Raw genomic sequence first — 13238 nt, 5'->3', positions numbered from 1 at the left:
TCCAGAGATGTGGGCAGAAATCGAGGAATCCTCCTCCACAGTCCTGGGCACCAACTGGTGAGAGTGAATGCAAGCAGACAGGTAACCACACCTCAGTCGACAAGCAACCACAGATACACAAGCTCGTGAAGAAGGTTCGAAAAAAGGTGGTGAGGTGCAAGCGAAGCCCAGACGAATCTCCCAAGACACGGGCAGAAATCGAGGAATCCTCCTCCACAGTGTGGGATGGGGTGCAAATTGGAACGTATAACAGGCTTAATTTTGAAAACATGGAAAACAGGGTGAATGTGACGACGGTGAAATGGTAATTTGAGGCACACCCCCACCGGACTAATGACCTTGGCGATGGGAAATGGTCCGATAAACTTGGGGCCCAGCTTACGAGAGGGGAGATGGAGTCGGATGTCCTGGGAGGACAACCAAACCCTTTGCCCGCACACGTAAGCTGGGGGCTTAGACAGGTGTTGGTCCGCTGACCTCTTAACCCGAGAGCCAGTCCAAAACAAGGCTTCTCTGGCAGCTTTCCAGGTGCGTTGGCACATCTGCAAAATGCATGGATGGACAGAACCTGAGCATCAGGCTCTTGAGCGGGGAACAGAGGGGGCTGGTAGCCAAAACTACACTGGAAGGGTGATAACCCCGCAGACGCTGACGGCAACGAGTTATGAGCGTACTCAACCCAAACCAAATTCTCGCTCCAAGAAGAAGGGTTACAGGAGGCCATACACCATAGGGTCTTCTCCAGTTCCTGGTTCGCTCACTCCGCTTACCCATTGGCCTGGGGATGAAACCAACTGTTGCCCCCAGCTGTCAACAGAACTCTGCCCAAAAACGACAAACAAACTGGGGACCTCTGTCAGAAACCCTATCGACCGGGAGGCCATGAATACGGAAGATGTGATTAATGACCGCTACCGCTGTCTCCCTCGCTGAAGGTAATTTGGGGAGGGGAATGAAATGAGCCACCTTCGAGAACCGGTCCATGGGAAGGGGGAGACCAGTTACAAAATCCATGGTGATGTGTGACCAGGGTCTCGAAGGCACCGACAGTGGTTGGAGGAGCCCGGCTGGGGGGTTACAGGAAGTCTTATTGGTCGCACAAATAGGGCAGGCGGCAACGAATTGCCAAACGTCCCGCGCAATCGAGGGCCACCAGAAACCCTGTCTAATGAGTGTTTGGGTACGAGTAGCTCCCGGGTGGCAGGCGACATTAGACCCCCACTGAAGGACGTGCGTTTGAACTGATCGTGGAACACACAGTTTGCCCGCTGGGCAGGCGGCGGGAGACGCGGTGTGTCTTTAGCCTCCAACTCCCTGGATTCCGTGCCCACCACTCGAGGAGCAGGGAGGATAGTATCCGCTGGGGCGGTGGGGTCTCGATTTCGAAACATTGAGAAAGAGTTGGGCTTGATGTTCATGGAGCCCTGACGATATGAGAGGGTGAAATCAAAACGAGTGAAAAATAAGACCCAGCGAGCCTGCCTAGAGTTTAGACGTTTAGCGCTACGGATGCACTCTAGGTTCTTGTGATCAGTCCAAACCAACGCCACTTGCCCAAAGCCAACCAGACAGCCAGTAATTCCCGGTTACCGACGTTGTAATTCCGTTCCGTGTGGGTCAGCTGGTGCAAAAAGAATGCACACGGATGCATCTTTCCATCCGAGGCAGAGCGCTGAGAAAGGACTGCTCCAACACTGACCTCAGATGCATCCACCTCCACAATGAACTGACTAGCAGGGTCGGGGGTAATTAAAATTGGCGTGGTGGAAAACCATTTCTTAAGTTTAGTAAACGCAGCTTCAGCCCACGGGGACAAACTGGAGGTGAGATCCGTCAGCGGCGCAGCGAGTTGACTATAGTTGCGAATATACCTCTGCTAAAAGTTGGCCAGAAACCTCTGCAATGCCTTGTGAGAATCTGGGGTTGGCCACTCGGAGATGGCTTTTACCTTAGCCGGGTCCATACGTACTGCCTCGGATGAAACAATGAACCCCAAGAACGGAACTGACTGTGTCTTACAGCACACTTCTCTGCCTTGACAAACAGCCGGTTCTCTAACAGCTGCCGAAGCACCTGCCTGACGTGCCACACATGGTCCTGCATATTCATGGGAGAAGATCAGAATATCGTCAAGATAAACAAAGACAAAACAATCGACCATGTCTCTAAGCACGTCATTCACGAGCCCCTGGAAGACGGCGGGGGCGTTGACCAATCTGAAAGGCATAACCAAATATTCAAAGTGCCCCCTATGGTTGTTAAATGCCGTCTTCCACTCATCCCCCTTCCTAACACGAACCAGGTGGTAAGCATTGCGTAAGTCCAACTTTGTAAAGACGGATGCCCCCTGCAAGAGTTCGAAGGCTGAGGACATCAACGGCAAAGGATAACGATTCTTTTCTGTGATGTCATTCACAGTAAAGATAATCTATGCAGGGTCTAAGTGAGCCGTCCTTCTCCATGAAGAAGAACCCCGCCCCTGCGAGCGATGCAGAAGGGTGGATGAGACCGGCTGTCTCATCAGTAATGATCAGTAATGTACCTGTTCATGGCCTCCCTCTTGGGAGCCGAAAGTGAATACAACTGTTCTTGAGGAGGAGAAGTGCAAGGAAGCAATTCAATCGCACAGTCGTACGGGCGATGAGGAGGGAGGGTCGCGGCGCCCTCAGATCATGGTACGCCAGTGGCACTCCTGACATATCAGCCAGCTCATCCTGCAACGAAACACAAGACTGGACAGGGGAGACAGCAGAGTTAAGACAATGTGAAGAACAAAAAGAGCTCCAGGCAAGTACAGTGTTGGTTGGCCAATCTATTTGTGGGTTGTGTGTAACCAACCAAGGGTGTCTCAGCACAACTGGGGTCGAAGGGGATTGGATGAGGTAAAAATACAGCTGTTCAGTGTGGTTTACAGAGATCAAAGTGACCGGCTTAATGGAATGAGTTATGACTTACAGGAGTCAATGACCAAGTCAGTGTCAATGAAATTCCCTTCTGCGCCGGAATCCACCAGCCTAGCCGGGAGGAGCGTGCAGTGTCCGGAGGCTTTGTCCAGGGTGTTGTGCTCGCCAGTAACCCCCAATTACTGACGAGCGTTGTCTTATAATGGACAGGAGGCAACAAGGTGGCCAGAACAGCCACAGATGAAACACAAACCCTTTTGAAGTCGTCGCTACCTTTCCTTGTGGGGCATGGGAAGTCTACCCACCTGCATGGGTTCAAAGTCAGGAGGAGAATCGGAAACTCTGGTTGCAGGCATGGACTGTGAGTGAAGTTTAACTCTCCGTGAGGGGGAAGAGCGGGGTCGACGATGCTCATTGCGTTGAGTGAATCGGTGTTCCACCTAGATGGCTAAGTCCACCAAATTGTTGAACTGCGGTGGCAGGTCCTGAGAGTAAATTTCATCTTGAATAGTGTCCGAGAGACCTCACGAGCAAATCCCACATTGCGGAACCGTTCCAGTCGCTGGAAGCAACCAGGGTGCGAAATTCAATGGCGTAATCGGCAAGTGATCGATTACCCTGGGACAGCCCTGATAATATCCTCCCAGCTTCCCGACCTTGAGCTGCCTGGTCAAACACTCGGCGAAGTTCAGAGGAGAAATCTTCATATGAGGAGCAACACGATGCCGGTTATCCAACATCGCCCTTTCCCATTCTCCAGCCATCCTGGAGAGGAGTGATGATAATAAATGCAATCTTCATAGTGTCTGAGGGGTATGTGGAGGGCTGCAAGGAGAAGAACAGTGAATATCATGAGAGGAAAGCCCTAACAGACCCCTCACCTGAGAATAGTGGTGGAGGAATGGTGTGTGCCTCGTGTCGCCAGGGGGGTGTGAGAAGGAGTGGGGGGGTGTCCTGTGCTGGACTCGGATCAGAGGGAGAGCGGATCTGATGAAACCCATTACCTCTAAAGCACGGTTAGAAGCAGATATCTGATCTTGTCCGAGCAAAGCTTCTTGTTGAGAGAGGGTGGAGCATAGAGTTGTCTCTTCTGCTGGGTCCATGCTGCCCAGTTTATTCTGTCAGGGTTGGGGAGTGGGGAGGATAAATGACCCAAGAGCAGAGAGAGAGAGGTCAACAGTATTTATTCACAAGTTCTCAAAAGTCAATTCAAGGTGCACCCTGCACCGGCTGAAGAAGTCGAAGAACCAGCGAGCCACCAAGGGCTTGTGAATAGTGTGTTCGTATGGGGAATGTGTGCGTTGTGGAAGTCTGGAGCACTCAGATGAGAGTCCATAGAAGCTGGTGAGGTGCAAGCGAAGCCCAGACAAATCTCCCGAGACGTAGGCAGAAATCGAGGAATCCTTCTCCACAGTCCTGTGCACCAATAATAAATTGGCAAAGAAAGAGAGGAAACACGAGGAATAAGAAGGGAGTGCAATTAGAGGAAAGCAGGTGACAGCGGGCATGTAACTTACCGTGATCAGCATCTCCACAAGATCGATCAGCGTTCCCATAAATGCTGATCATGTGTGCCGGGTCCACCTGTGAGACATGAGTGAGAGAAAAACAAACAACAGAGCCGGCACATATGCTGGAACCGTGACAGGTTGTAGAAAATGCCCAGATAGTGTAAAATGTTCTAAATAATTTCAAGACAATTAGAAAACAATAAAAATATATTTTGAAATATTTGGATGTTTTATTTTTTATAAATCAAAGAGATAATGCAACAAATCAGGACAAATCTAGAACAGGATTAATTATTTTCACACTGAAATTTAATGAGATGCAACTGGCTGTCAAACACATTTTAAGCTACACGTAACACATAAGATACACATACTTTACATGTATGTATTTTCTCAGGCACTTATTGAGTCCAAATATATGCACAACTTACATTATTTCAGTAGTACACCCAAATGACATTAGTTATATCATACTGTTAATGTGTTAATCTTGTTATAATTTACTTCGATGTTGTTTCTTCATCAAATAGCAATGTCAAATGTAAATCAAGTCAATCACTGAAACAACAGCACCACCTTGAATAAGAAATAACATAATATTTGTATGTGTAAGCATATAGGATACTGATAATTCAACACTGTTGATAATTCATTGTTGCACAGAAAGTCAACATGACAGTATTTATTTGTATGAATATAGTACTCATTTCTCTTGTAATAAACAAAGAAATAGACATCTTGTGATAGTAAACTTAAATAGATATAATCATAAAAAATATAACTTATGGAAGTGCAAAAAAAAAAAAAAAAAAAAATTTTTTTGCAATTTTGGCAAGTTTTTATTTGTATTTTTTATATACACTATTTATAAGAGATAGATTGAGGAATACTAAAGAGCTGTGGGCACAACTCCAAAAAGTGGACGAGGGACAGGTGGTGGAGTGAGGTCCTGGGTCTCTAAAGACCTGAGATATGCGTTTAAGGGTTAATGTAATTTATTGCCAACATTGAGACTACTATAAATAGCTTTGGCAAATCAATGATCAAATGTCATATGAATCAGCATCTGGCTATTTGCACCAGCGGAGATTAAATGCTGAGACAGCAAAATATAGCCAATTAAATTACAATATTTGTTAAAGAGGACTAATGAGGCACTGTTTACTTTTGTACTAATTTAACATAATATTAATTTGGGGAAAATGCATTGTAAAATGCATTGTTTAATAATGTTTACTGGCTGCTCATACATTTACATTAGTTATAAAAATTGTATGACTGCTGTGTTGTTAGCCAACCCCATTTTTACCATTGTGTTGCACATTTTCTCAGTTAATAGAATTTTGTTTTAAATTTCTGTTTGAAAGTTGTGTGAAATGCAAAATAATGTGTTGCTGGATTATTTGCAGAACAGTCTGATTTGAATTTGGTATTATAGCAGAAACTGTAAGATGATGACATTTGAACAGTTGAGTGAGTGAGGAAATGAAAGAATGAAAAAAGGAAGGAGGAAGAAGGAAGGAAGGATAGAGACATGAACAAGGAGACTTTCTGCTACGAATTAGTTTATCTACTGATTATGACTTATATATTTAAAAAAAATACAGTGGCCCAGAAGTGAAAAACACAACAAACTTGAAAAAACAAACAAACAACAACAACAATAAAAACAAACCTGGAAACACAATGGAAATAAACCACAGCACAATGAAATTCAGCCACAACACAACAGAAAAGCCACAACACAAAGATAATAAGCCACAAACCAACAAAAAGCCACTACACAAAGAAAATAAGTCACAACACAATGCAATGAAGCCACAACACAATAGAAAGCCACAACACAATGAAAATAAGCCACAACTCAACAGAAAAACCACAACACAATGATAATAAGCCACAAACCATCAAAAAAGCCACTACACAACGGAAAAGCCACAACACAATGGAACTAAGCCACAACACAACGAAAATAAGCCACAAACCAACAGAAAAGCCACTACACAATGGAAAAGCCACAACACAACTAAATTAAGCCACAACACAACAGAAAAGCCACAACACAATGAAATTAAGACACAACAGAATGGAACTCGGCCACAACACAATTAAATTAAGCCACAACAGAAAAGCCACAACACAAGGATAATAAGCCACAAACCAACAGAAAAGCTACTACACAACGGAAAAGCCACAACAAAATGAAATTAAGCCACAACACAATGGAAATAAGCCACAACACAATGAAATAAAGCCACAACACAACGAAAGTAAGCTACAACACAACAGAAAAGCCATAACAAAATGATAATAAGCCACAAACCAACAAAAAGCCACTACACAATGGAAATAAGCCACAACACAATGAAAATAAGCCACAACACAACAGAAAAACCACAACACAATGATAATAAGCCACAAACCAACAAAAAAGCCACTACACAACGGAAAAGCCACAACACAATGAAATTAAGCCACAACACAATGGAACTAAGCTACAACACAACAGAAAAGCCACTACACAGTGATAATAAGCCACAACACAACAAAAATAAGCCACAAACCAACAGAAAAGCCACTACACAATGGAAAAGCCATAACACAAATAACTTAAGCCACAACAGAATGGAACTCAGCCACAACACAATTAAATTAAGCCACAACACAATGGAAAAAGCCACAACACAACAGAAAAGCCACAACACAATGAAATTAAGACACAACACAACAGAAAAGCCACAACACAACGGAATTAAGACACATCAGAATGGAACTCAGCCACAACACAATGAAATTAAGCCACAACACAACAGAAAAGCCACAACACAACGATAATAAGCCACAAACCAATAGAAAAGCTACTACACAACGGAAGAGCCACAACACAACGAAATTAAGCCACAACACAATGGAAATAAGCCACAACACAACAGAAAAGCCACAACACAACGAAATAAAGCCACTACACAATGAAAAAGCCACAACACAACTAAATTAAGCCATAACACAACAGAAAAGCCACAACACAACGGAATTAAGACACATCAGAATGGAACTCAGCCACAACACAATTAAATTAAGCCACAACACAACAGAAAAGCCACAACACAACGATAATTAAGCCACAAACCAATAGAAAAGCTACTACACAACGGAAAAGCCACAACACAACGGAATTAAGACACAACAGAATGGAACTCAGCCACAACACAATGAAATTAAGCCACAACACAACAGGAAAGCCACAACACAACTAAATTAAATTCTGTATATTTTGTTGTGTTGTGGTTTATTTCTATTGTGTTGTGGCGTTTTCCGTTGTGTTGTAGCTTAATTTCATTTTGCGTTTGTTTATTTCTGTTGTGTTTTCAACTTTTATTTGCTTTGCTAATATTGTTGTGTTGTGTACCCCTGGGCCACCATGCTAAATAGATGTGAATGATAGACATGACACACAGACAGACACTATTTGAAATGATGAGCCTTATTATTCTTATACTTCGTGTTCTTAACAATATTAACAGGATATAAAATGTTTTGTCTCTCCTCTCTGTAGATCTCAGACATCCATGTGACAGGAGAGTCTGAGGACATGACGGCTAAAGAGAGACTGCTGCTGTGGTCCCAGCAGATGACTGAAGGCTATGTAGGGGTCCGCTGTGACAATTTCACTACCTCCTGGAGGGATGGACGACTGTTCAATGCTATTATTCATAAGTACAGGTAACATCATAGTTTATTTAGCTTTGTTCCAAAACCTGGAACCTCACATGAAATACGTCACATTACAGAAGTAAAATGGGTTACAAACATGCTTCATGTTGATTTTAAAAATGTTGTCCAGGTAATTATCTTATAGCTTTAATGTATGTAAACTTATTTCCCATCTCTGTTCTTGGAATGATCTATTAGTTTTGCCTCAGAGTCATTACCTGCTCCTCACAGTTTGGTGAAATGTCATTTTAAATATCCTTCGCACAGACACAGTCTGCAGGTGACTTACATTCTGAATAATAACAAAATTATTTCTAGCAATCACTATTCCATTCAGTCAGATAACTTTTTGTAGATCCTTAAGGGTGAACCTCACAGAACTTGTCAATAACTTGTCCAGGTCATATTTCACCCCAAAATAAGAAATTGAAGAAATTACACCTATTTTTACAACATATTTTGTGTTGTGACACTTCAGTTCTCAGTACTGTAATACAAATATATATATATATATATATATATATATATATATATATATATATATATATATATATATATATATATATAAAATCACAATATAATAATTAAATTGTAATGTATTTAATAGTGCTGTCCAAATAAACAGGTTAACACATCTGAGTAATTTAAAGTGTTTAACGCGTTAATTTTTCTTTAACACATTTAATGCATTTACCCATTTTCACATTGAATTCTGACATTTTATTCAGCTCTGTGTGAATGCTGAACACTGGTTGGAATAGAGCAGAACCTTTGCGATGAGTCCGAGGACATTCATTTTCTTTAAGCAAAATATAATTTCATATTTTTGGAAACCAAATTTACCCTTGTGTGCTGTTGAATGACATCTTGATTTAGCGAGCAGGCTACAGTTTAATCTTTGATGCTGATTTTCTTTGGGGATTAACACAAACCCAGTGTTACACCAAGTTCAGTTTTCTTAAATGAAAAGTCTGTCAGCATCAAACACTGATTAAAACAAAATCTCCATGCTCCATTACATTGCATACATAAAATGGATTGTCATATATCTGTCAAGGTTTCAGACATGTAAAGCTTGTTGAATAAGATGGTTTCATCATGGTTCTCTCTTAATTTAGGCCTGACCTGGTGGATATGAGCCAAGTATCAACACAGAGCAGCAGATCGAACTTAGAACAAGCATTCTGTGTGGCCGAGCAGCTTGGTGTGGCACGACTACTCGACCCAGAGGGTGCGTTTCAACAGCATACATGTTAATCAACTCATTGAGGCTAAACAAAGGGCTTAATCCGCACTGAACTGGACGAACAACTTTGTGTGTGTGTGTGTGACAATATCTAATCTCAAGGCTGGTTTAAGCTGTTTTTCTTTTTCAGCAGAGGATGCTGGTGGAACTGCTTAGTGTCATTATATTGACATGCATATACTAGATTTATCATCATGATCGTATGCATATTGCATTTAAACATCATATTATGGGTATTGTAGTTTTGTAATAGTTAACACAGCTCTACCAGGTTTCTGAGCTGACCCAACGATGATTCAACTTTGACATGTTTTTCTGGTGAAGTACAACGGATTGCTCTAAACAATGAGTCATCACTGCATTTTTGAGACTGAGCTACAGTCCCAGCGTGTCAGATATTTCACCTTGCAGTTTCACAGTGTGTTTAATTGTCATCTGTAAAACAACACTAGGAGCTAAGAATGGTATCCAGTGCCCAATAGCTAGCACTATCCTCACTTTATTCTGACAGAAGACTAAACATTGTTCAACACTTTATAGAAATGGTAAACTGTTTTGTCTGTAGTAAGTAGTTTTTAGAGGAAGGGTAATGTTTTTGCAAAACTGTAAGACCTTTATAAGCTTGCATTGTACTTGATCAAATGTTTTGCTGTTTTGAACAGATGTGGACGTGTCTTCTCCGGATGAGAAGTCAGTCATTACTTACGTATCAACATTATACGATGTCTTCCCCAAAGCACCGGATGGTATGGAGGGTGTCAATGCAAATGTAAGTACCATCAAACATCTAGGAAATTATAATGAAATTGAAAGTATTTGTCAAGACTAATCACTTCAAATGAATATACTGGGTTAAATACAAGTCAAGCTCAGTAATTTTAACTTGGCCCTCAAAGGAAAAAAAAACATGACAAGAAAGCAGTTAAATAGGCCTGATTTCCTCTGCCCAATTTTTAATTGTTGATTTATGTACTCATGCGGCAGGTGAATGCTTTTGGGGTGTCTTACTTTAGTTTCGTCAGGTCTTGCTAGTTTTAAGCGTCTCTAGTGATGAGCACTGCCATTTCTGATTATATGGGGGCCCTAAGTGAATATATTGTCTTCAACAAATTTGAATATATTAACTTAAAATTGGGATATATAAACTACACAAAACACAAAAAAATGTAATATAAATTAACAAAAAATTAACAATAAATAGCTATACAAATTAACACTAAATGACAATAAATAACTACTGTATATACAACCGGACACAACAGCAAAACGTTAACTAATAGCTAACTAATTGTTGCAATTTAATGTCAGGCAACAAGCAAACACCATCTAGCCTATGGCTTACATTTATTTCTTATCAGTGGTCTTGCTGTTTCTCCTCCCCTTCCTTTTTCTTTTTTTTCCACTCCTGACTTGCAGTTATATTCTCCCTTCCCTCTCGGGCCACAAGGGGGCCCCCTATATCTTAATAAGCCAAAACAGATGCCTGAGTCTTACTAGCAGCTTTTAGAATATTTAAAACAATAAAAATAAAAAAGCGACCTTGCTTTGCAGGGCACGCTGGTGGCTCGGGGGCCCTATGCTACTGCTTATACCGTTATAGCTAGAAACGGCCCTTGTCATGAGCGCTGTTTTTAGAGTGCTTTGTCAAAGTTTGAAACATTGAAAAGCGCGTCTCGAGATCCCTGCATTCTGTCATGCTCGGTCCAGCTGTCTGAACGCAAAAGCGCATCTTTGAAAGGCGTGCTGCCTGTTGCTCTGGTTGGTTTGACGAGGCATGTTGCCTGAACAGCTGGAGCTGTGCTGACTGCTCCCTACTGCCACAATCAAGTGCTACATCAAGATTGAATTGCTCTTATAGCGGAACATTCCTTATTACGGAATTTATGTATGGATCAGGGGCATGGTTTTCTTTTTTTAAATTGTATTTAATTTAAATTAAATTGTCTTAAAACACTTTTGAGAAATGAATGTAGGATAAATCATGAAACTAATCTAATGACACGGTCTTAAGGAAACTTAATTCATTTAACTTTTAAATCATCATCAAAATCATTGTAAAAATGTCATGAATATTCAATATATTTCCCAAGATTACTGTTGATCGGACTTAAGGTTTTAACGCAGAATATTTCTTGTTACCTCTGAAGAATTTTACACTATGGGTATATGAGACAGAGATGTGTGTGAGTGTGTGGGTGGGTTTGGGTGGTTTACCAGGAAATTTTTTTAGGTTACAAACTGGTAATTACAAGGGAATTATGCTATAAATGTTGTTTATGAGGACATTTCTAGTGTCCCCATAATTCAGATCGCTAAAATGCAGAAAGTTTTCTGTGAGGGTTAGGTTTAGGGGTAGGGTTAGGGGATATAATCTATAGTTTGTACAGTATAAAAATCATTATGTCTATGGAGAGTCCTCATAATGATAGCCGCACCAAAATGTGTGTGTGTGTGTGTGTGTGTGTGTGTGCTGTTAGTGACGGCACTATTAAAGCATGTCTCTAGTCTTGTGATTGTCCTCGCTCTCTCTCTCTCTCTCTACTGCCTGTTTATAACTGAAACACAAAAATATGTTTGTTTTAAACCATGACTCCTGTCTATGGATATACACACTGCTACTAGATAAACAGCTCAAAGATTTACACAAGGATGATATTAGTTAGCTGACACACTGTAGTGACTGTTTGTTAGCTGGGTGGGTTGGTGAATTTGTCTTGGTCTTTGCAAATAAACTTTGTGTCAAAATTTTCCCATTACATACAGTAAGCACTTTTTGAGGCTTTTTGAAGATTGAGGCTTGTTATGCAGGAAATAAAACAAGTTGGAATCTTTTAGCAATTCTCTTGATTCTTTGGAGGTATTCCCAGAATAGAACAGAATGCTGCCTGAGGAATAGACTCCATTTATATGCTGGATATAAGCTTTATAAGCTTTACAAGTTTATATTGTAAGCTCCTAAGTAGAATAAACTGGATAGCTACTAGTTTTTTGGATAAAGTACTATCTTGTGCTGTTTCTGGCTGTGTGTAGAGCCTGCTGCTCTGCATATCTTCTGAAGGATTTCAGTGCACATTGTTTTGTGAATCTGTCACAATGTAGTACAGCTTTATGAAGAGGCTGTTTTTGAAAGATGGGAGAGTTAGATGTTAGACCCAACAGCAAACCCGCAGCCTGTGTGTGAGTGCTGTTTCTCATTTCACATGCGAAGGGGATGTTGCTTAAAGGCAAACCATCAATTATTAGAAGTATTTTAGAAAAAAACTAAAATTTTTGGCACAACAAACAACCTGGAAAAAAAAAGATTTAAAGAATGTAAATTATATATGACACCTTTAAGATAATTTGACATTCATTTTAAATTTCCAAGCCCTAAAAAAAACTTTGAGTTATTTAATAAATAAGCAAAACAATAAAATGTATAAAATACAAATAAAATATGAGCCAAATAATAAATTAAAATAGGGATGTTAACATCATATTTACTGAAATTACAGTGAAATACAGTATAGCGTATTTATGTTGTTCTTGAAACAGGACGTGGATATTAAATGGGTGGAATATCAGAACATGGTGAAGTACCTCAGCCAGTGGATCAAACACAATGTGACTGTGATGTCAGACAGAAATTTTCCCAGCAGTCCCGTGGAACTAAAGGTGAGATGCCACATCTTCATGAAGCTTTACATGCAAAAATAAATTTGTGTCCCAGTAAAATAAATGGATTTGACATAACAACCTTTAAAAGGAGCAGTTCCCCCAACATTCAACATCAGCTTGAATCCTGTATGACAGTATTTTTTTATTTAAACTGCTCTTTTCCATACAAAAGAAGCGGAAAGTAACTTCTGTGTGAAGCTCCAAAAA

At 40.8% G+C, this 13238-nt stretch overlaps 1 protein-coding gene across 1 annotated transcript in view; it reads left to right on the top strand.

The window, feature by feature from the left end:
• LOC127413600 (dystonin-like) overlaps positions 1-13238 on the top strand; it is a 276523-nt gene that overhangs the window by 91497 nt on the left and 171788 nt on the right. Inside the window, exons 9-12 of the mRNA XM_051650862.1 lie at positions 7971-8137; positions 9247-9359; positions 10037-10143; positions 12909-13028. Of these exons, the coding sequence (XP_051506822.1) occupies positions 7971-8137; positions 9247-9359; positions 10037-10143; positions 12909-13028 (507 nt within the window). The remainder of the gene's footprint in view (positions 1-7970; positions 8138-9246; positions 9360-10036; positions 10144-12908; positions 13029-13238) is intronic.

The sequence above is a fragment of the Myxocyprinus asiaticus genome, chromosome 23 (assembly GCF_019703515.2).
Source record: "Myxocyprinus asiaticus isolate MX2 ecotype Aquarium Trade chromosome 23, UBuf_Myxa_2, whole genome shotgun sequence".
Taxonomy (NCBI): Eukaryota; Metazoa; Chordata; class Actinopteri; order Cypriniformes; family Catostomidae; genus Myxocyprinus; species Myxocyprinus asiaticus.
The sequence above is the reverse complement of the archived record's forward strand: the minus strand, read 5'-3'. Positions and strand labels throughout refer to the sequence as shown.